Consider the following 22,591-nt stretch of genomic DNA (forward strand, 5'->3'; position numbering starts at 1 on the left):
GTTACTTCAATACCAATGCTCGTGTAACAGCGCCGATTACAGGGACAGCAGGGCGACTCTTGGGAAAGTGTGACAGTAGTGCAGCCTCCAGTAATCAAAATTAAGGGCACTATTAAATTATAATGTACAAATGATGGTTCAAATGCCACTTACCAGCTATTACAGTATTGACACATTCGTAGAGGAGGGACATTGCAGATGTGCTGTATGGAGGACAAAGAACCAATTAGAAGTGACAAGTGAACAAAACAGGGTTTATACTCTGTGCAAAGCATTTCTGTAAGTCCACATTCATTCAATTCACCTCACCCCCAAATAAGCTCAGTCATTGCTATGGGTACACTTGCGGCGGGGTATGAAGAGAGGTTGCGTGGCAACCTCTCTTCATACAGTGCGGGCGTCAGCTGTTTATAACAGCTGACACCCGCGGGCAATACCCGCTATTGGCCATTCGGCCAATTGCGGCTATTAACCATTTGAATGCCGCTGTCAATTATGACAGCGGCATTTAAATCCCTGAACGATGTTCGGTGGTGCCGCACGGTCCCCCCGCGGTGAGATCGGGGGAGCCGTGCAGGTGTCATGGCAGCCGGGGGCCTAATGAAAGGCCCCAGGGCTGCCTTACCAGACTGCCTACCAAGCCATCCCGTGGGGTGGCTTGATAGACTGCCTGTTTAATTGCAGTATGACGTAATGCTATAGCAGTACGTCATACTGCAGGAGCGATCAAAGCATCGCATGTTAAAGTCCCCCAAGGGGACTTCAAAGTAAAAAAAAAAAAAAGAGTTATAAAAGTTATAATCACCCCCCTTTTGCCATATCTATTATTTAAAAAATCTAAATTATAAAATAAAAATATGTACTTGGTATCGCCGCGTCCGTAAAAGTCGAATCTATCAAAGTAGCGCATTATTTTTCCCGTACGGTGAAAGTCGTCCGAAAAAAAAAAAAAAAACGCCAGAAATGCACTTTTTTAGTTACCCTGTCTCCCAGAAAAAACCGCAATAAAAAGCGATCAAAAAGTCGTATGTATTCCAAATTATACTATCGGAAACTACAGGACATCCCGCAAAAAATGAGCCCTTGCTCAACTACGTTGACGGAAAAATAAAAAATAGTTGTTGTGCGCACAAAATGACCGCAGAAAATTGAAAAAAATTAAATGTAGTATAGTAAGAAAAAACCTATACAAGTTTGGTATCGTAGTAATCGTACTGACCTATAGAATAAAGCTATCATGTCGTGTTTGTTGCCCTTTGTGCGCCGTAGAAACAAGACGCACTAAAAGATGGCGAAATGTCGTTTTTGTTTTTGTCATTTTACTCCACTTAGAATTTTCTTTAAAGATTTATTCTAGTACATTATACGGTACTTTAAATAGCACCATTGAAAAATACAACTCGCCCCGCAAACAAGCCCTCATACAGCGACGTCGATGGATAAATAAAGGAGTTACGATTTTTTTGAAGGGGGGGGAAACGAAAATGGAAAAAGAAAAAGGGGCCGCGTCATGAAGGGGTTAAAGTCTTAATTACCGACGAATACAATTTGCTACACAAAAACTGTTCCTGTCTTATTGGCTACATTGAGTCAGCATCCACAGGGCAGGATTAAGGCCATTTTCCCACCTTATTTCATTCAAGTTTTTTCTCCGCACCGTGCGGACAAGATTTCTTAAATCTCATCAACATGGCTTGGGTGTTCTTGTATCTTGTCACCACCAGGCTGATGGGTGGAGACTGCTAGGGTGAAGGGAACGCCCAGAGCTTCTTACTGGCAGCCACATATAACCCCTCTCTGCTGTGCCCAGAGCTCTGTGCTAGCTGCTGATTGGCTGCTTTTATACACGCCTTCAGGGAACTGCAGATAGCAGCAAGAAAGGCTTCACAGAGGGAGGGAGCTCCCTCTGTCGTTGGGGCGTCATGGCCAATTTTTAAACTTTTTTTTTTTAAACCCTCTTACTCTTTTCGCCCCTATTTTCATGAAGCACATTAAACATTTCAGCTGAACCCCACATATGGGACACTGCCGCTGGTCCCCTTTGGGGCGGGATTTCTGTAGCGATTCCCACAGTGGCATGATGCGGCAGCGCATTTACCTTGCAAAACAAAAAATTGCGGCATGATGTATTTTACAGCGTTTTTCTGCCACGTGAGGTCTCCATTAATAATAAAGGAGACCTCCCGAACACCGCAGAACACACACACGGGTTTTTCCACAATCTCTAGCAGGGACTTTAGTTATCTCCGTGGGATTCCTGCAGCTTTAAACCACGGGTGTATCCCGCTCTGTGTGTGGGCAGGAGCCCTTAGCGGAGTCCCACACTACCCTCTGGAGATCAAATGATGCAGCTGCCGGAGGGTGGTGACACGTAATCATGTGATACTTCCACTGGGCTCACAGCGGAAGTATTGCGTGACGGACGGCTTCCATTGACTACAATAGAAGCCGGGCGTGCGTTTTTCCACGGTACTTCTGTTCTGCTCACAAGCTCCCATGGCTTGTACTGTAAATGCTGCAGATGTTCCATGTGGGAAATCCTCAGCATTTAGGCTTCATGTGAACATACCCTAAAGTTTCTTGGATGTATTATCAGATTGCTGCAAACGGGCATCTATCAATCCCACCAAACGTGTTCAGTAGCTGCAAACAGAATTTACTCAATGTTGGAGAAATTTTGGACCATTTCCCATCTGCAAATGTGTTTGTTCATCAATATTCCTGGGATGCCTTGCATGCACAGACTTCTGCAGGGCCGGTCACAGCATGTGTCTAGTATGAAGGTCAGGACTAACTTCCAAAATACAAATCTTTCTTAACCGTTCTTTGGTGGATTTACTTGTTGACAGCAGCTTTCTTCATGGGACCCTTCCATCATCACCATTGTTCAGCGTTTTGCCAATAGAGGACACATGAGTAGAGATTTTTGCATTTTGTAGCATCTTCTGTAGGCCTTTCACTGTTGAGGTGTATTTACACTACAAAGATGATCGCTCAAGAGATGGCTTTTGAGCGATCATTTCACATCAACTACTACTTAGTACTAATGCCTATTAATACCAAGTAGTAGCATGTGAGCCGCAATCAGGGAACAGACCTCCCGATGTTCCTTGATTACATTCCTTTGATCTGCCCATGGGGCTGACAGCTGAGAACAGCTGATACAATGTTATCAACTGCAATTAACACTCCCCAGGCAGAGCACAGCGTGCAGTCCTGCTTATCAGCTGTTCTGCTGAACAATAGTTTTTAGGCAGAACTGAAAACAGTCATTCAGCAGAAAACTGAAAGACGGGCACATTTAGACAATGATCATCTCTCAAAAGTCGGCTTTTGAGCGATAATCATGTCTAAATGGGCCTTTACTCTCGGGTTCTTTCATCTTTTCAGCATTGTACTCTTTAAGTCATCTTAATAGGACACACAGTCCTAGGGAGAGTAGCAATAGCCCTGAGTTTCCCCATTTGGAATGCTGTCTAATGCTGGATTGATGAACCCCCGAGTCTTTAGCTCTAGTTTTGTAGCCCCTAAACAGTTTAATACGTCTCATTTACAAAGTTAAGAGTCAGATCTACATCTAATTTTTCAGACGTTGGTCTGACATGTAATCCACTAAAGAAATCTAAGGCTGCATTTTGGAGTTTTGCTGTGATGAGCGCAGGTCCACACACTGCCTATTTGCCCCATTTGGTTTCTGCATCAAGAATTAACAAATCAAGTTTTTTTTCATGAGGCAAATTTCAAAATCTGCACAAAAAAAATGTCCAGTATGAACTACAATGCAGATTGCCAATGCATGCAACATAAAGCTACAATGGTGAGAATTCTGATGCAGATTTCTGTAAGCAGGTTGTGTGCGCCTTTATTTAAACCAGGAGAAGGACATTCTGCAGCCAAATCCACACCAGAATCGCCGCCCCTAGAAGTTGTCGTAATCATATAAAACTAATTGTAGCGCTGACATAAGTAAGTGATTACAATATCAGAGCAAAAGGATCACTTACTGTGGAGAACTGACCCCTTGAGGGAGGCTCTAGTACCCTGTTGTACCGCCGCTCGCTTGGCTACAAGATGTGATATGGGCGGGCATGGAGGCTCTAGTGCCCTTCAGTACCGCCTCTAGCTTGGATACAAGATGCGATACGGGTGGGCATGTAGGCTCTTGTACCCTGTTGTACCGCCTCTAGCTTGGCTACAAGATGTAATATAGGCGGGCATGGAGGCTCTAGTGCCCTTCAGTACCGCCTCTAGCTTGGATACAAGATGTGATACAGGCGGGCATGGAGGCTCTGGTATCCTGCAGTACCTTCTCTAGATTGGATACAAGATATGGCACTGGGGGACCGACTGTCGTATGCGGTGGCCCCCCAGACCATCACACCAGCAGGGGGCAGTATGCCGCTCCACAGCAAAGGCAGGATTGAGGCGCTCACACTCAGTACCCAAACTAAATCTGAATTTGTCGCTGAAGACAACCCGGCTCCACTCCTGGGCGCCAAGAGACCAAATGTCCTTCAGCCAGGCACCTGTAAATGGTTCCAACTGACACAGGGGTACAGATTTGGCAGCAAAATGTGAACTCTGCTTAAATCCCATACTTGTAATCTCATCTTAAATTAAATACCTTTCCCAAATGACTTCTAAGTTACAGCAGAAAGTTCCCCTTTTCCCCACTGCATTGTGGATATTTACTCAATGTGCTCAAAAAGTCCAAACAACTATTAGCGTAGGCTACAAACTGCCTAAACTTGTGCATTAAATCCCATTTTATGAGTAATTCAGATATCCACGGAATTCCTAATGTTCACTTTTTTGTTCCCACACGTATGAAGCCTCCTAATGAAAGTATATGCGATGCCTAAATATAAGTCTTCCAAGCAAAAAATGTGGGAGAACGACGACAACACAGTCATGGATCATCCTACCTGTGTATAAGGTTTGTCAGAGGTTCAATCAGCTTTTTTCCCAACCTTGGTTCCAATGGAGTGAGCGCCCCAAACTGTAGTTTATGCAGAAAAGCAAAAGGATACATGAGACAACCTATAGTGCAAACATAATTTACTGAGCTGCTCCTACTGGTGCGGTAACACACGCTTGAAGGGACCCCGTCACCTGCCTACAACACAAAGGTATGGTGCCGTTAGGGCAGGTGACAGGGAGCCAGGTGCTGTATTTTTCATGCTTACTCGTTTCCTGGTTTCCGCCTGTAAAGTCCGAATGCCAGCCTAAAATATGACTTTTCAGATTCCCATTTACACACTCGGATGATTTTTAGCCGGCCCACGGACTTTACAGGTGGGAACCCTGGAAGAGGGGCGAGCATGAACAATCCAGCACCTGGCTCCCCGTCACCTGTCCTAATTGCACCACAAGCTTATGATGCTTTAGTCAGGTGACAGGTTCCCTTTAGAAAAAGTCACTCTGCGGCCTAGAAAAGAAACAAAAACTACCACACCATCTTACCTGATGTCCTGATGTGCATTAGTATTCATCAATAGTCTAATTGTCCTCTGACACAATATGATCATTCAGATTCCTGCGCTCCCGTGTAAATGCATGCAGAGAAATGAAGGATGTGCGATTCAGGGTAACCCGCAGTCACTCACTTTTGAGAATGTCCCCCCCACCGCCATTTTGGCAGTGCTGTGAGCGATGCCAGCGGTACTCGCTCTTATGCAACACCACAGGAGTGAACATCACTGGGAGCAGTTGCCCAACAGCTCATCCCATGTATAAGGACCATGAGACACTATATACCTGTCTTGATTAAGCAAGTGCGCAGTGCTCGCCAATCACTCCAGCATGTAGTGTCTTAGGCCGACTTCACACAGCTGAGAAAATTGTGCAGAGATGCACAAACCCCATTCTTACACAAGAGCGATACAATGTGGGAAACAAATCGCAGCATGTTCTACCTGGCTGCGTGAAGTCGCATCGCAGCCCCATTGACTTCAATAGGGATGGCGGAATGAAAATCGATGGGGAGAAACTCAGTGATCCTCCGGCGCAGCTGTGACAGCCACGGCAGCGGGCGCATGCATCGCCAAAATGATGTGAGGCTGTTTTGCCATGAAAATGCCTCGCGTCCCTTGGTATTTTACATGGTGGGGAGCGCGATATGGGGATGGAAAGGCCCATTTACACGGGTCGATTATCATTCAGAGTTTTTCAGATACCCGTGTTCCTGCAGGAGTTTGAACGATAGTCGCCCCGTGTAAATGCATGCACAGACTGAACGGCTGATTGATAGTTGTTCAGTCCCTGCATGCAGAAACCCCAAGGACTAGCCGTTCAGTGTATACAGCAGTTCAGTTCTTATCCACGTCTGCTTACAGTGCATGGAGGCGACGGGAGGAGAACGCTCCTCAGCCGCACTCTCAGCGATGCTCGCTCCTGTGCTGTCACTGGGACGAGTGAGGCATCGTTTCCCTGACAGCTCGGCGCCGTGTATACGGGGCTTTAGACTGCGGATGCATACCAATGCACAATGTAGGTCAGGTAGTTGACAAATATCTTCGTTTGTCAAGGTTTGTGGCTGTTCATTTCATTTACAAAGTGTTATTCAGTGTCTGTAAGTCTAAACCTTCCAGCTTCCCCTGAAGATCTTCCATGTTTTCACTTTATCTTTCACGATGTCTACGAACAATTGTGAAGTAAAGCCTTTGCCTGATTAAGAAGAAAACGTGTCTAGTTGGGAACAAGCGTTAAGTCTGTTAACTCTAAGTGAATCTCACACAAGGATTTCATCCAACACTTCCTTGCCTTTCTCGATAGGAGGTGCAAGTTTTTAATGCTGTTTTAAGAAGTTGTTAATTAGATGGGAAGAGAAAGACACACGATGTGCTTACCAATTTGATAATTTTAATTAGGACCCAGTTGTTAGTAGAAGAGGTCATGAGCTTGAAGAAGAGCGGAGCCAATGACAGGTAGTTTTTAGGGTTTCTACGAGCTAGTTCACAAATAACATTGACGGCCGCCGACTGAACCCCTGGGAGTGGAAACAAACAGGTCACTTACAGGCAGTTGGAGCAATAAGCTTGGATGATAATGAAGTACTGGGAAGTGCCTACCTGGATCAGGGTCCTCCAGCTTCTCCTTCAGTCTTGGGAATGCTGGGCGTAGAGACTCCGGATACTTGAGAAACACCTTATACATAATCAGAACGGCCTTCTTCCTTATGTATGGCTTTGTGTGGGACATCTACAAGGAATGTGAAGGATGTTACTTGCATTACATGGCTCGGCCACACTGCTAGGGAGTTAGAGGCTCTGTTCACACTGCTGGGGAGTTAGAGGCTCTGTTCACACTGCTGGGGAGTTAGAGGCTCTGTTCACACTGCTGGGGAGTTAGAGGCTCTGTTCACACTGCTGGGGAGTTAGAGGCTCTGTTCACACTGCTGGGGAGTTAGAGGCTCTGTTCACACTGCTGGGGAGTTAGAGGCTCTGTTCACACTGCTGGGGAGTTAGAGGCTCTGTTCACACTGCTGGGGAGTTAGAGGCTCTGTTCACACTGCTGGGGAGTTAGAGGCTCTGTTCACACTGCTGGGGAGTTAGAGGCTCTGTTCACACTGCTGGGGAGTTAGAGGCTCTGTTCACATCAGAATCTACTTCATGCTGCCACCTCATAGCGATATGCAGTACTGACAGGCACACAGATTTACTAATACAGTCTACTTGTTACAGTGTAAACTTCTTAAAATAAGCAAGATTTAAAAAAATCACTCATGCTGCTGGATAAGGGAGGGATTTTTGGACTGTCTAGTCCAACTTTATACCACCTAATAGTTGGCTTACTTTACGTAACATTCTGGGCCAAAATTTAGACAAATTCTGTGCAATTTTTGGCACACAAGGTGAATTAAGACAACATTCATTTTCAATTAATCCACATCCCTTTTGTCCAATAGCAGGAAGGAAAGGAGGTGTCTAAAGCCGTCTCACACTAATGTGCAAAGTGGGCAGACAAGCTTCAACTGCAAATTTTTAATGTTAAACTTGCCCCACTGACTTGGATGTATGAATATGCTGCAGTTACATTGTATTCGTTGCTGTACCCTGTGGGGGTCAGGAGTCCGGTATACTCATGAGCACTCCCTGCTGCTTACATATCTCTTCCATGGAGGGCGTGAAGCAGACCCTGGCTCATATCTAAAGGCCCTGAAAGATGATCGCTCAAAAAAAATCGCTCAAATGACAGTTTGCGTGACAGTTTTGAACGACCATCTTTGCATAAACTTTTAAGTAGCTACTCAAAGTTAAAAACAGGCGGAGTGGGACACAGCTGAAAGCTCCGAAAACAGCAGCTGCTTTGTGTATGCAAATAGCTGCTTTCTTCTCGGAGCTGTCAGCTAGTATCCCGCTGGGCTGATAGCGTCGAGATCAGCAGAAGCTGCTTTGTTCTCTGAGCCATTGCTGAGAGCTCCATGCGGGATACCAACTGAAAGAATGCCATCAGCTGGTATACCGCTGAGAACTCCGTGCAGGGCGATGATAGGGCTCATCGCTGACGTTTGACTTGCTAAAAAAAGTCAACGATGAACGAATAGTGCACGATGGCGGCGCATTTAGACAACGATTATCGCTCAGAAGCCATCTTGAACTTTCAGCGATAATAGTTGTGTCTAAATGGGCCTTTAGTCGCTGCAGGCTTGGCCAGAATAAATCCAAGCCAAACTGCTCAAGTCTTGTGGAGCTCAGACCGCATGAAGGGGCAGGTTCCTTCAGAGACTTCACTGTTCAAAGGGGATCTCAAGGAAATGGTGAAGAAACACACTGCACACAGTACTATAAAATTCCTACGTATCTTCAATTATTCCTACTTGCTCGTTTTGTCTAGGGGTCAATCATTGGGGGAATTAAAATAGCCATGGTCACAAATTAAAGAAAAAAAAAAAGTCCATCTTGCAACAGGACAGAACTGAAGACCTTTCTAATCCGTTCCTCCTCTGACTGCACACGCTTCTACAAGGGAGGATTAAACAGTCGGGTATCGAAGAACAGAGGATATTAGACAGTTGGGAGTGGAAATAGTCTAAGATAAGGAATACGAGCAACAGCACTGGATACACCCCACGTCTCCCCCCCTCCACCCCTAAAGCCCTGTTCAGCCCCAGCAGCGGAGGGGAGTATATCCTGACATCCATCCAGAAGCAGAAATAAAAATAGCTAATTTTATAAGAAGATTTTTTTTTTTTTTTTTTTTTTAAATAGTAAAACTTAAATAGATGTCAAAAATGACAAAAACTAAGAACAAAGGGAAAACTAATCACTTTAAAAGGACACTTTTAATTAGGGGTTATCTTTTGCGGGACGAGTTCTATTTTTTTATGGTATTAAAGGGGTTGTCCCGCGCCGAAACGGGTTTTTTTTTTTTTTAAACCCCCCCCCCCCCCCCCCGTTCGGCGCGAGACAACCCCGATGCAGGGGTTAAAAAAACAACCCCCACAGCGCTTACCTGAATCCCGGCGGTTGCGTCTTCATACTCACCTGCTGAAGATGGCCGCCGGGATCCTCTGTCTTCATGGACCGCAGGGCTTCTGTGCGGTCCATTGCCGATTCCAGCCTCCTGATTGGCTGGAATCGGCACGTGACGGGGCGGAGCTACACGGAGCTACACGGAGCCCCATAGAGAAGAGGAGAAGACCCGGACTGCGCAAGCGCGGCTAATTTGGCCATCGGAGGGCGAAAATTAGTCGGCACCATGGAGACGAGGACGCCAGCAACGGAGCAGGTAAGTATAAAACTTTTTATAACTTCTGTATGGCTCATAATTAATGCACAATGTACATTACAAAGTGCATTATTATGGCCATACAGAAGTGTATAGACCCACTTGCTGCCGCGGGACAACCCCTTTAATGTACCATAAAATCCTTTTACGCCCTTAGTGACCACCCCAATACCATTTTACATCCTGCTTTGCTGGGCTTGAATCCCAAGGAACTTAAAAACCCTGCAGGCTCTGGACGTGATCGCTCCCTGCTGTCGGTTACCGGAGGTAGCTGACATCCTGGAGCTGTCATGGGGGTCCGATGCGAAGGGGTAAATTAGACATTAGAAAGCTTTTCACCCCAAAGGATGTTCATATATGTTCTCCATATGCGGGTCTGCATTAAGAATATGTGGTAGGTGTTGGCTGTCTTAACAGCCACAATTTACACACACACACATGCTGTTCGTCAAACGCTAATGAGAATTGGTAAATTGATCAGCATCCACCAACAGTAGCGGTCAAAAGATGGTGACATTTTTTTTTCCTAAAAGGGGGATGTTCTCTACTTTTACAATGAAGGAATCACTTTAAGATTGCTGGAGCTTTGACCTATGGGACCCTCGTTGAACCAGTGAGTGAATGGGCCAGCACTGCATTCCCTTCATTGTTTTCTCTGCACACTGGAGCCGCAAAGAGCCGAGTGCAAGGAACTGCAATACCTTCACATTCAAGGAGTAGCTGCAAGGGTAATGTAGCATCTCATGGCACTTGTTCCGATGAATGGCCGCCCATGTACTCCAAGGAGGGTTCGAGTACACCAGAATGCTACCCACCATGTCATCCATATTCCCAAAAAGGACACAATGGCAGGGAATGTCATTAAGAGGTAACCTCTTAAAAGTAACAGATTTATTTTTTATTTCTAACTGTGCTTACCAGCGTCATGATGTCATTAGCCAAATCCCTGGCCAAGTCTGGAGTGACGAAACAAGACAGCCCGGTCAGGGCTACGCCAGTATCATACTGATTGGGACTGCTTAAATCCTGGAAAGAAAGCAGGAGTTGGTCACATGTTCTCAGAACGGTTCCCTCCTCTTTAAATAAATCATAAAAAAAAAAAAAAAAAACATTGCATGGTGCTAATTTGAATGATAATCGTTCAATATAAACACGGACAGCGATTGAACAACGTCCCAGTGATAAACAAGCAGTGAATGGAGTTGGAACGGGATGGGGATTGTAGCCGCCCACCTGCCTCCATTCACAGTAAGGCCCAATATCCACGGGCAAATGTGAATTGTGGAATGCAGGAGTCCCATGTGGACGATCTGCAGGTCAAGCTGTCCTTAGGAAGACATGGGCATCCGCGGCTGAATAGGCGTCCGCAGATTAAGGACACGGCCTATTTTGGGCTTCGGAGCGCAACAATTTTTGGCGGATTTTCATCTCCATTTTTCAAAAGCCATAACCTTTATTTTTCCATCGATGCAGACGTAGAAGGGCTTCTTTTTGCGTTGGGAGCTGCAGTTTTCATTGTTGCCATTATTGGGTACATAGACTATATTGTAAGACGTTTACTCATTTTTTTTATGGTAGCAGGGAGAGAAGACACAAATTCTGCCATAGATTTTTTTTTTTTTTTTTTTTTACAGCGCTAATCATGCAGCATAAATGACACATTTTTTATGTGGGTCAGTATAATTACAATGATACAAAATTATATTTTTTTTTAGGTTTTTCCACAATAAAAAAAACCTTTTTTGGAAAGTGTGTTATTTTTCTCTAAAATCACTGCATTCAAAGTTCTATTACTTTTATTTTTCCATGGACGGAGCTCTGGGAGGGCTTTTTTTTTTGTGTGACAAGCTGTAGTTTTTATTGGTACCATTTTGGTGCACATACGAGTCTTCTGATCACTTATTGCGTTTTTTTGGGAAGCTAAATGAAAAAAAAAAATAAGCCTTTTGCCTTAGTTTGTTTTTTTAGGGTCTTTTTGCCGTGCAGGTTAAAAAGCCTTTTCAATTTATTGTACGCGTCGTTACGTATACGATAATACCAAATATGTGGGGCTTTTTTATGCTAATAAAGGTTTTTTTTTTTTTTTTTTTAAACACTTTATGTCCCTGTAGGGGACTTGTACAAATCACACCTATGATCACTATGATATGGCATTGCAAGACTTCTGTCCTACAATGCCTTATCGCTTGTTATGGCGATCATAGTAATATCTTGCATCCTGTTGCCATGACAACCCGCCAGGCTCTCCGCGATTTCATCGCGCGAGTCGGATATCGTTACAGAGGGAGCGCACTCCCTCTGTGAATCCTTTACATGCTGCGATCTACATAGATCGTGAAAGGGAAGGGGTTAACAGTGGGGTTTGCTGTCCCAATCACCCCCGCTGCTGCAGTAGGAGGCCGGGCTATCAGTGACAGTCTGATCTCGCGCTATCCACGGGACATAAGTGCACTTCCTGTTGCATTAAGTACCCCCCTGCCAGGACATACATTTACGTTCTGTGGCGGGAAGGGGTTAAAGCACGCAGATTTGTTTTGTGGACATTTTGGGCTGTAAAACAAATTGCAGCATGCTCCATTTTGTTGTGGTTCCCGCATGGACAACTTCCATTCAAGTCAATGGAAGCAGTCCGATCCGTCCGCAACTGAATTGCGGATAAGTCATGGATTCCGCGGGAAAGCAGATTTTTTAAAAAGGGAGAAAAAAAAAAAAAAAAAATCTACTGCGCCAGCCAGCACTTCCGCACTGAAGACCCAGACAGGTAAGCACTGTCCTCGGGCACGGGCAGGTCGGATACTGCTGCGGGCTCCCACATGTGGAATCAGATCCGCCCGTGAACATGAGGCCTAGGCTGGCAGTCGTTCATAAGTGATACCGCCCGATTACACAGAGCATTCGGTTGTTTCGTTTTCTGCAGACGAGGAGCAAACGAATTGTCGTCCGGTCGGTGCGTGCATTCACACTGAACGAGTGGTTCAGAATCTCGCTGGGTAGTGGAAATCCCCAACCTGTGTAGAAGGTCCTTAGGTCATCTCTATGGTATCACTTAGGTCATCTCTATGGTATCGCTTACCTTCCTTATCTGATTTGTGGTCAGCATAATGACATCGGTGCCCTCATGAAAGCATTGTGACGCAGCCAGGTATCCGATCCTCTGGACAAAAACAGGAAGACAACCACAGTCCTTGCATGCATAGAACAGCCACGTAGAAGAATGCAGAGTCATGGTGGTTCAAAGTCTTACCTTGAAAGTAAACTTTGAGGCGCTCATCACCTCGATAATATTGAACGCCGCCCAGCTGATGTCATAGCCCAGCATTTGCAACTGTTAAGAGATGGTAAAATCAGAAAGATGCACATAAAATCTAACAGCAAAGTCCATTGGATGAGATGTAATGCTGGCGACTCCGAGCGTCCGCCCTGGCGGCAGCTGCTGTCTTTACAGGAGACATTACATGCCGCTAATGGAGGATTTCAACTCCAAACGTCAAATTCCCTTCTACATGATTGACCAGATGTTACAGTAACACCTGCATTTTGGTAATTAGGTTTTATTCTTGCTTCTCCCCCTATTTTTGGTACAAGTTGGGTGTTGTCACTTTAGAATTCGCTTCTCAGAACATGATGATCAGTTGTCCCTTTAACATAAGTCAATAAAACAGCAGTTTCTGAAAAACTAATTCATAAGTGTCCAATCGTTTTGCATAAAGTGTTAATGGACACTAATGTCCATTAACACTTTATCAGCTTCATTTGCATGTAAAAAGACCTCCAGGAACTGTTTGCAGAGCAAAGCATGTGGTCTTACACACAGCTCCTTTGTTCTCGCCCTGACTGTCCGCAGAATACAATGTAATCTGATTCCCGTTGAGAACAGTGTGCGCGATCCCAGGTATCTCTCTCCGGCTGAAGGATGGATTTTAAGCGCACTTTAAAATCACCGTTCAGCCAAAGAGTGAATGATGGTAGCATTTACATGCAAGGATTATTGTTTGTTTGCCATCGTTTGAATGAGTTTTAAATTGTAATCGTTGCGTGTAAATAGGCATTTAGTTGCATTTTTCAGTGGTGTCACTGAAAACGCAAAAAAAAACAAAGAAAATGGAAAAATGCAATTGTGCCTTTTTTGGAAGCTCACGCGAGCACCAAAATGCTCGGGTGCTCGTTACTCGAGTCGAACTTTTCGCGATGCTCGAGGGTTCGTTTTGAGTAACGAACCCCATTGACGTCAATGGGCGACCCAAGCATTTTTGGATATCGTCGATGCTCGCTAAGGTTTTCAATTGTGAAAATCTGCAAGACCCAAGAAAGTGCTGGAAACGACACAGAAACGAATAGGGCAGGCGAGGGGCTACATGTTGGGCTGCATTTCAGGTTCCCAGGTCCCACTATTCAGCCACAATAGCGGCAAGAGTGCCCGCCCCCCCCCCCCCCCCTACCAATTTTTACTCCGAACAAACCCTCATTAGCAAGGCACACCTTAGCTAAGCACCACACTACCTCCAACAAAGCACAAGCACTGCCTGCGGGACACACCCCTGCCTCTTCTCCTGGGTTACATGCTGCCCAACCCCCCCCCCCCCCCCCCATACACAACCCAGCGTCCACAGCGCACACCAAAGTGTCCCTGCGCAGCCTTCAGCTGCCCTCATGCCACACGCTGGCCTCACAGCCACACCACCCTTATGTCTATTTATAAGTGTGTCTGCCATGAGGAGGAACCGCAGGCACACACTGCAGAGGGTTGGCAGGGCCAGGCAGCTACCCTCTTTAAAAGGGGCAGGGCGATAGCCACAATGCTGTACAGAAGCAATGAGCACTCCAATCCCGTGCCACCTCTGTCAGGAGCTGCAAATGTGGGCATAGCAATGGGGAATCCATGTGCCACACAGTATTCATTCTGTCAAGGTGTCGCATAGCTCAATCCACACTGCAAGGGGAAAGCTGTCAGCGCTCTGCCCCCTACCCAAGTCAGTCAGTGTCTTTGTGCCAGACAGGTCAGACACCGCGATGGGAGCTAAGTTTGCACCAACAGCATAGGTGGGTCCTAGGAAACCAAAGACATGAACAAAAAAATTGATCTGAGAGGCCAAACATGGCAGACTTGCACCGCGCCCATGACATAGGCCTCAGCCCCCAGCTTCAGCCATCCTAGGCAGGAAGCAGACTTTCACTGCACCAAGGACATAGGCCTCTTCACAAACCCTCAGCACTCGCGGGCCTTCAGCGGACTCCAATGCTAGCGTAGCTGTGCACGTCTCATTAGCGCTGTATTGCTCCTGTAGTTTGTCCCAATGCAGTGCCCCGGATTGTAGAGCTAACGTCAGATTAAATACAGGTGGGCTTCGGCCCACACTGCATGCCCCAGTCAGACCGCATTTTTTTATAAATAGTCACAGGCAGGTACAACTCCGCAATGGGAATTCCGTTTGCACCCACAGCATGGGTGGCTCCCTGGAACCCACCGGCGGTACATAAATATATCCCATTGCAGTGCCCATCACAGCTGAGGTAACGTCAGATTAAATGCAGGTGGGCTTCGGCCCACACTGCATGCCCCAGTCAGACTGGGGTTCTTTATAAGTAGACACATGCAGTTACAACTCCGTGTGGACCGACAGCATAGGTGGGTCCCAGGAAGCCACCGGCGGTACATAAATATATCCCATTGCAGTGCCCTGGACAGCAAAGCTAACGTCAGATTAAATGCAGGTGGGCTTCGCCCCACACTGCATGCCCCAGTCTGACCAGGGTTTTTAATACATAGACACTGGCAGGTACAAATCCCTACTGTGAAGTCCCTGTGGACCCACAGCATGGGTGGCTCCCTGGAACCCACCGGCGGTACATAAATAAATCCCATTGCAGTGCCCTGCTCAGCAGAGCTAACGTCACATACAATACAGGTGTGCTTCGGCCCACAGTGCATGCCCCAGTCAGACTGGTAATATGTACCTTAACAGTAACCGCGTTGGTGGGAATGTGGTGGCGACTGCGGACCTAGTAGCGCGGTTTTATTTAGTTGGTTTTCGGAATGTGGCCAGGATTAAGTGGGCCGAGGCGGGGGGCTCTCTTGTTGTGTCGGTAAAGGTGAAATTCTTGGACTGCCACCAGAGGGACCAATGCAAAGGTAATTGCAAAGAATGTTTTCATTGTTGGAGGAGGAGGGGGATGTTTTTGAGGCACTACGTGTCCTCTCCACGTGTCCGTGGTTATATGCACCTTAACAGTAACCGCGTTGGTGGGAAATGGCCTCGCCACCATCATGTCTTTGGGAAGCCTCCGTTTCCACACCCCAGTGACATACCATTAGCAGCGGTATAGGCAGAGCCCAGAATTAGTAACATTTCAGCGGTAGCATTAGGGACAGGCCCCAGTAACATATCACTAGCAGCATTATAGGGGGAGCACAGTATTAGTTCCATTTCAGTAATAGTAGCAGTCAAGACAGGCCACAGTAACAATTCCGAAGCAGCAGTATAGGGGGAGCACAGTATTAGTTCCATTTCAGTAGTAGTAGCAGTCAAGACAGGCCACAGTAACATTTCCGTTGCAGCAGTTTAGGGAGATAACAGTCTCTTTCAAATTTCAGTAGTTGCAGTATAGACAAGGCCCCGGTTACATTTATGTAGCAAAAGTGTAGGCCAACCCCACACACCTTGCTGTACCATGAGTGCAGGCGAAGCCCATAAAAATGACTAGGAATACACTGTAGGCGAGGGCCCAAAAAAATTGGTGTACCAACAGTACTAATGTACCTCAGAAAAATTGCCCATGCCCAACCAAGAGGGCATGTGAAACCCATTAATGGCTTTGGTTACTGTGGCTTAATTTGTAACTAGGCCTGGAGGCAGCACAGTTAAAATAAAAATTGGTTCAGGTGCAAGTTTCAAAGCTTTAATGAGAATTGAAACGTATAAACATTGTTTACAAAAGTCATATGACTGAGCCTTGTGGGCCTAAGAAAAATTGCCCGCTCGGCGTGATCACGTGAGGTTTCAGGAGAAGGAGGATGAATATAATACACAGATTGATGAAGCTAAAAGGTCCCCGTTTTTTATGGTGACAGAGAACGATGCTTCCATCCGCGGGTGCAGCCTACGTATTGCTTACGTATCGCTGCTGTCCGCTGGTGGAGAAGAGAAGGCTGGGGAAATCCAGGCTTTGTTCATCTTTATGAGTGTAAGCCTGTCGGCACTGTCAGTTGACAGGTGGGTACGCTTATCCGTGATGATTCCCCCAGCCGCACTAAACACCCTCTCTGACAAGACGCTAGCCGCAGGGCAAGCAAGCACCTCCAGGGCATACAGCGCGAGTTCAGGCCACGTGTCCAGCTTCAACACCCAGTAGTTGTAGGGGGCAGAGGCGTCACGGAGGACGGTCGTGCGATCGGCTACATACTCCCTCACCATCCTTTTACAGTGCTCCCGCCGACTCAGCCTTGACTGGGGAGCGGTGACACAGTCTTGCTGGGGAGCCATAAAGCTGGCAAAGGCCTTGGAGAGTGTTCCCCTGCCTGCGCTGTACATGCTGCCTGATCTCCGCGTCTCCCCTGCTACCTGGCCCTCGGAACTGCGCCTTCTGCCACTAGCACTGTCGGATGGGAATTTTACCATCAGTTTGTCCACCAGGGTCCTGTGGTATAGCATCACTCTCGAACCCCTTTCCTCTTCGGGTATGAGAGTGGAAAGGTTCTCCTTATACCGTGGGTCGAGCAGTGTGTACACCCAGTAATCCGTAGTGGCCAGAATGTGTGTAACGCGAGGGTCACGAGAAAGGCATCCTAACATGAAGTCAGCCATGAGTGCCAGGGTACCTGTACGCAACACATGGCTGTCCTCACTAGGAAGATCACTTTCAGGATCCTCCTCCTCCTCCTCAGGCCATACACGCTGAAAGGATGACAGGCAAGCAGCATGGGTACCCTCAGCAGTGGGCCAAGCTGTCTCTTCCCCCTCCTCAACACGCTGAGATATAGACAGGAGGGTGCTCTGACTATCCAGCGACATACTGTCTTCCCCCGCCTCCGTTTTCGAGCGCAAAGTGTCTGCCTTTATGCTTTGCAGGGAACTTCCCAAGAGGCATAGCAGAGGAATGGTGACGCTAATGATTGCAGCATCCCCGCTCACCATCTGGGTAGACTCCTCAAAGTTTCCAAGGACCTGGCAGATGTCTGCCAACCAGGCCCACTCTTCTGTAAAGAATTGAGGAGGCTGACTCCCACTGCGCCGCCCATGTTGGAGTTGGTATTCCACTATAGCTCTACGCTGCTCATAGAGCCTGGCCAACATGTGGAGCGTAGAGTTCCACCGTGTGGGCACGTCGCACAGCAGTCGGTGCACTGGCAGATTAAACCGATGTTGCAGGGTCCACAGGGTGGCAGCGTCCGTGTTGGACTTGCGGAAATGTGCGCTGAGCCGGCGCACCTTTCCGAGCAGGTCTGACAAGCGTGGGTAGCTTTTCAGAAACCGCTGAACCACCAAATTAAAGATGTGGGCCAGGCATGGCACGTGCGTGAGGCTGCCGAGCTGCAGAGCTGCCACCAGGTTACGGCCGTTGTCACACGACCATGCCCGGTTGGAGACTCAGCGGCGAAAGCCAGCGGTCGGTCGGCTCTGTCAGACCCTGCAGCAGTTCGTGGGCCGTGTGCCTCTTCTCTCCTAAGCTAAGTAGTTTCAGCACGGTCTGCTGGTGCTTGCCCACCGCTGTGCTGCCACCCCGCGCGACACCGATTGGTGGCGACGTGCTGCTGCTGACACATCTTGATTGCAAGAGAGGTTGCGTAGGAGAAGGAGGAGGAGAAGGAGGAGGAGAAGGAGGAGGAGAAGGAGGAGGAGAAGGAGGAGGAGAAGAAGGAGGAGGGTGGTTTAGTGGAGGAAGCATACACCGCCGCAGATACCAGCACCGAGCTGGGGCCTGCAATTCTGGGGGTGGGTAGGACGTGAGCGGTCCCAGGCTCTGACTCGGTCCCAGCCTGCACTAAATCTGCCGTCAGGGAGATATAGTGGCTCTGCCCGCCTGTGCTTGTCCACGTGTCCGTTGTTAAGTGGACCTTGGCAGTAACCGCGTTGGTGAGGGCGCGTACAATGTTGCGCGAGACGTGGTCGTGCAGGGTTGGGACGGCACATCGGGAAAAGTAGTGGTGACTGGGAACAGAGTAGCGCGGGGCCGCCGCCACCATCATCTTTTTGAAAGCCTCCGTTTCCACAAGCCTATATGGCAGCATCTCCAGGCTGATCAATTTGGCTATGTGCACGTTTAACGCTTGAGCGTGCGGGTGCGTCGCGGCGTACTTGCGCTCAAACAGTTGCGCTAGCGACGGCTGGACGCTGCGCTGAGAGACATTGCTGGATGGGGCCGAGGACAGCGGATTTGAGCGTGTGGGTGCAGGCCGGGAGACGGTCGTGCCTGTGTCCTGAGAGGGGGGTTGGATCTCAGTGGCAGGTTGGAGCACAGGGGGAGAGGCAGTGGTGCAAACTGGAGGCGGTGAACGGCCTTCGTCCCACCTTGTGGGGTGCTTGGCCATCATATGCCTACGCATGCTGCTGGTGGTGAGGCTGGTGGTGGTGGCTCACCGGCTGATCTTGGCGCGACAAACCTTGCACACCACAGTTGGTCGGTCGTCTGCACAATGTGGCTTTAAGAAGGACCGTTGGGGTTCTTGAAGACTAAAATAACACCTAACACTCTCCCTATAGCAGCAGCAGCAGCATCAGCAGCGCTGTCCATGATCTATGTCAGCATGTATCTCTGGCGAGCCGCGGGCAGGGCAGATTTAAATACTCGGGTGTCATCTGATCTCCCCAGCCACTCACTGCAGGGGTGTGGTGTAGGGCTGGAACGTCACAGGAGGAAGTTGTAATGCCTTCCCTGTCTTTCTATTGGCCAGAAAAGCGCGCAAATGTCTCAGAGATGAAAGTGAAAGTAACTCGAACATCGCGTGATGCTCATCTCGAGTAACGAGCATCTCGAACACCCTAATACTCGAACGAGCATCAAGCTCGGACGCGTATGCTCGCTCATCCCTAATACTGAAGCAAAATTGACATAACTAGTCTGAGACAGTAATACTGCGACACCAAATCTACTGTCTTTTTTAAATCTAACGGGGGAAGAAAATAAAAAAAAAAATAGATTATACCTACCCGATAATCAGGTTTCCAGGAGTCTCCACGACAGCACCAATTGACATTGCCTCCTCCTGATAGGACAGGAACACACAGAGGTTAAAAGCTCCCCCCCTTCCCCACTTTCCTCAGTGGATTCTAACGAATTGCCGGGGTAGGAGCTCAACTTAAATTTTTTCCCTTAACCGGGTTTTTTTTTTTTTTTTTTTAATAAAAATTATATAAAATTATATTAAATTATATTATATTATATTAAATGTTTTTTTTTATATTATATAGTTTCTTTTCTATCAATTTAGGGGGGGGAAGGTACAGGTGCTGTTGTGGAGACTCCTGGAAACCTGATTATCGGGTAGGTATAATCTATTTTTTCCCCAGTCGTCTCTACGACAGCACCAATAGAGACGTACCAACTAAAGTTTCCCTAGGGTGGGATTGCTGCCGAGAGGACTTTGCGGCCGAAGGCCATGTCCTCGTCCTGCTGCACTTTTACCCCATAGTGTTTAACAAACGTGTGGGGTTTCTTCCAGACTGTGGCTTTGCATATCTGCTCGACCGAAGCTGAGCTATGTTCGGCCCATGAGGATGCTAGTGCCCTTGTAGAATGGGCTTTAAGAGCACAAGGGATTTCCTTCCCGAGGGCCTTAGAGGCCTCTATGATGGCTAGGCGGATCCACCTGGCTATGGAGCTTTTCGCTGCTTTGTTCCCTTTATTTGGGCCACTGAACTGGACGAACAAGTTGTCGTCCCGCCTCCAGGTGGCTTGTCGCCTCTATGTAGCCTAGGACTGCTCTCCTAACGTCCAGGCAGCTTAGGGTTTATTCTTCCTTGTTTTTAGGTTTACTAAAAAATTAGGGGATTATTATGTCTTGGGACCTATGAAAATGTGATACTACTTTTGGCATAAACGCCGGGTCCGTTTTAAATACTAATTTGGTGTCCAAGATTTTCAGGAACGGGTGGCGAATGGACAAGGCCTGCAGCTCGCTAACCCGTCTTGCGGAGGTGATGGCTACTAAGAAAATGGTCTTGATAGTAAGCATTTTTATCGGTAGTGCTTCATTCGGCTCGAATGGTACCGTTGTCATGGCCCTTAGGGCCCAATTAAGGTTCCAGTCTGGAAAAAGATTTATGGGCCTAGGGCGTAATCTAGTTGCTGCTGCTAGGAACCTGTTGACCCATCTGTTGTCTGCGAACTTTGTGTCACATATGGCGCTAAGGGCTGCGACCTGGACCTTCAGGGTGCTTGGAGAGAGGCCCATCTCTAGGCCCTGCTGCAAGAACTCTAAGATTAGAGGGATGTCCGGGATAGAATCCCCGCGATCCCTTCCCTGTCTCCATGAGGAAAACCTTCTCCAACTTTCTGGTAGATAAGGTGGGTAGTCTTTTTTCTGCTGGACATTAACGTTTCTACTACTCTCTCTGAGAATCCCTTCTCTTTTAGTGAGGATTCCTCAAGAGCCATGCTGTTAAGTGGAGCTTGTCTAGGCTCGGATGGTTCTCGGATCTTCTACCCCTGCGATAGAAGATCTGTCCAGGTAGGGAAGGTGACTGGTTCCTGGACGCTCAATGTTGCTAGAAGACCGAACCAGCTTCTTTTGGGCCAGAAGGGGGTCACCAGGATAAGTGTGCATACCTGGGTTCTGAAATGTTGTAAGACTCTGGAGATCAACGGTATAGGAGGAAAGGCGTACACCAGCCCCTCTCCCCAGTCTTGGCCTAGGGCGTCTACTGCTGTCGGACGATCTCCTGGCCGGAGGGAGAAGAAATTGCATACTTTGGCATTTTCCCTGGTTGCGAACAGGTCCAATTGTGGGGTCCCCCACTGGTTGATCAGGATTCTGAATGCTTTCAGGGAGAGAGACCATTCTCCTGGGTCTATTTGCCTCCTGCTGAGAAAGCCCGCTTTTTGGTTTAGCGTCCCCTTCAAATGGGTTGCCGTGATCGAGAGGATCCGACCCTCTGCCCAGTGGAAAATTTTCTGTGCGAGGTTTTGCAGAGCGGGAGATCTTGTGCCCCCTTGGTGTGGTATATGGGCGACCGCGATGATATTGTCTGACAGTATCTTTATATGCTGGTCCCGTAGCGAGTTCCCTAACTGCTGTAGGACCTGCCGTACGGCCTGTAGTTCCCTGTAATTTGAGGACTGTTCTTTTGTCCTTTGAGACCATGGGCCCTGAAAGAACTGGTTCCCCACATGCGCTCCCCATCCCCAGGCTCTTGCATCCGTTGTGATGTGAGTGGCTGGGTTTTGTAGCCAATGAACCCCTTCCTGCAGGTTCTCCGGGGATGTGCACCAACGCAGCCATGTTTTCACCGCACTTGGGATGTACCTTCTTGTCCCTAGAGAGGACTGCCTTTTGTGCCACGTGGATAGGACTGAGGCTTGCAGGGCTCTGGTGTGAGCCTGGGCCCATGCCACTCCTGGAATGCATGACGTCAAGCTTCCCAGGAGAGACATGGCTTCCCGAATTGTGCATAATCATCTCCGTAAAAAGGTTTTGACTAGCCGTCGGATTTTTTGTATTTTCTCCTCGGGTAGGCAGGACCATTGTGATTCTGAGTCGAGCGTTGTACCCAGAAACGTTTTCTGCTTGTCGGGATCTAGGCTGGATTTTTCCCAGTTTATGATCCATCCTAAGGATTGGAGAGGTTCTAGCACTATCCTCAGGTGTTTCGTTAGGAGTTCTCTGGACTCTGCTATTATTAAAATATCGTCCAGGTAGGGTACTATT

General features: G+C 47.7%; 1 protein-coding gene across 1 annotated transcript in view; it reads right to left on the reverse strand.

Moving 5' to 3' along the window:
* Window positions 1-22,591, reverse strand: part of AP3D1 (adaptor related protein complex 3 subunit delta 1) — an 84,525-nt gene that overhangs the window by 40,985 nt on the left and 20,949 nt on the right. Inside the window, exons 3-9 of the mRNA XM_066604648.1 lie at window positions 12,974-13,054; window positions 12,803-12,883; window positions 10,648-10,755; window positions 7,071-7,200; window positions 6,849-6,988; window positions 4,926-4,999; window positions 154-203 (exon numbers count right to left, since the gene is read on the reverse strand). Coding sequence (XP_066460745.1) covers window positions 154-203; window positions 4,926-4,999; window positions 6,849-6,988; window positions 7,071-7,200; window positions 10,648-10,755; window positions 12,803-12,883; window positions 12,974-13,054 — 664 coding nt within the window. The remainder of the gene's footprint in view (window positions 1-153; window positions 204-4,925; window positions 5,000-6,848; window positions 6,989-7,070; window positions 7,201-10,647; window positions 10,756-12,802; window positions 12,884-12,973; window positions 13,055-22,591) is intronic.

The sequence above is a fragment of the Eleutherodactylus coqui genome, chromosome 5, assembly GCF_035609145.1.
Source record: "Eleutherodactylus coqui strain aEleCoq1 chromosome 5, aEleCoq1.hap1, whole genome shotgun sequence".
Taxonomy (NCBI): domain Eukaryota; kingdom Metazoa; phylum Chordata; class Amphibia; order Anura; family Eleutherodactylidae; genus Eleutherodactylus; species Eleutherodactylus coqui.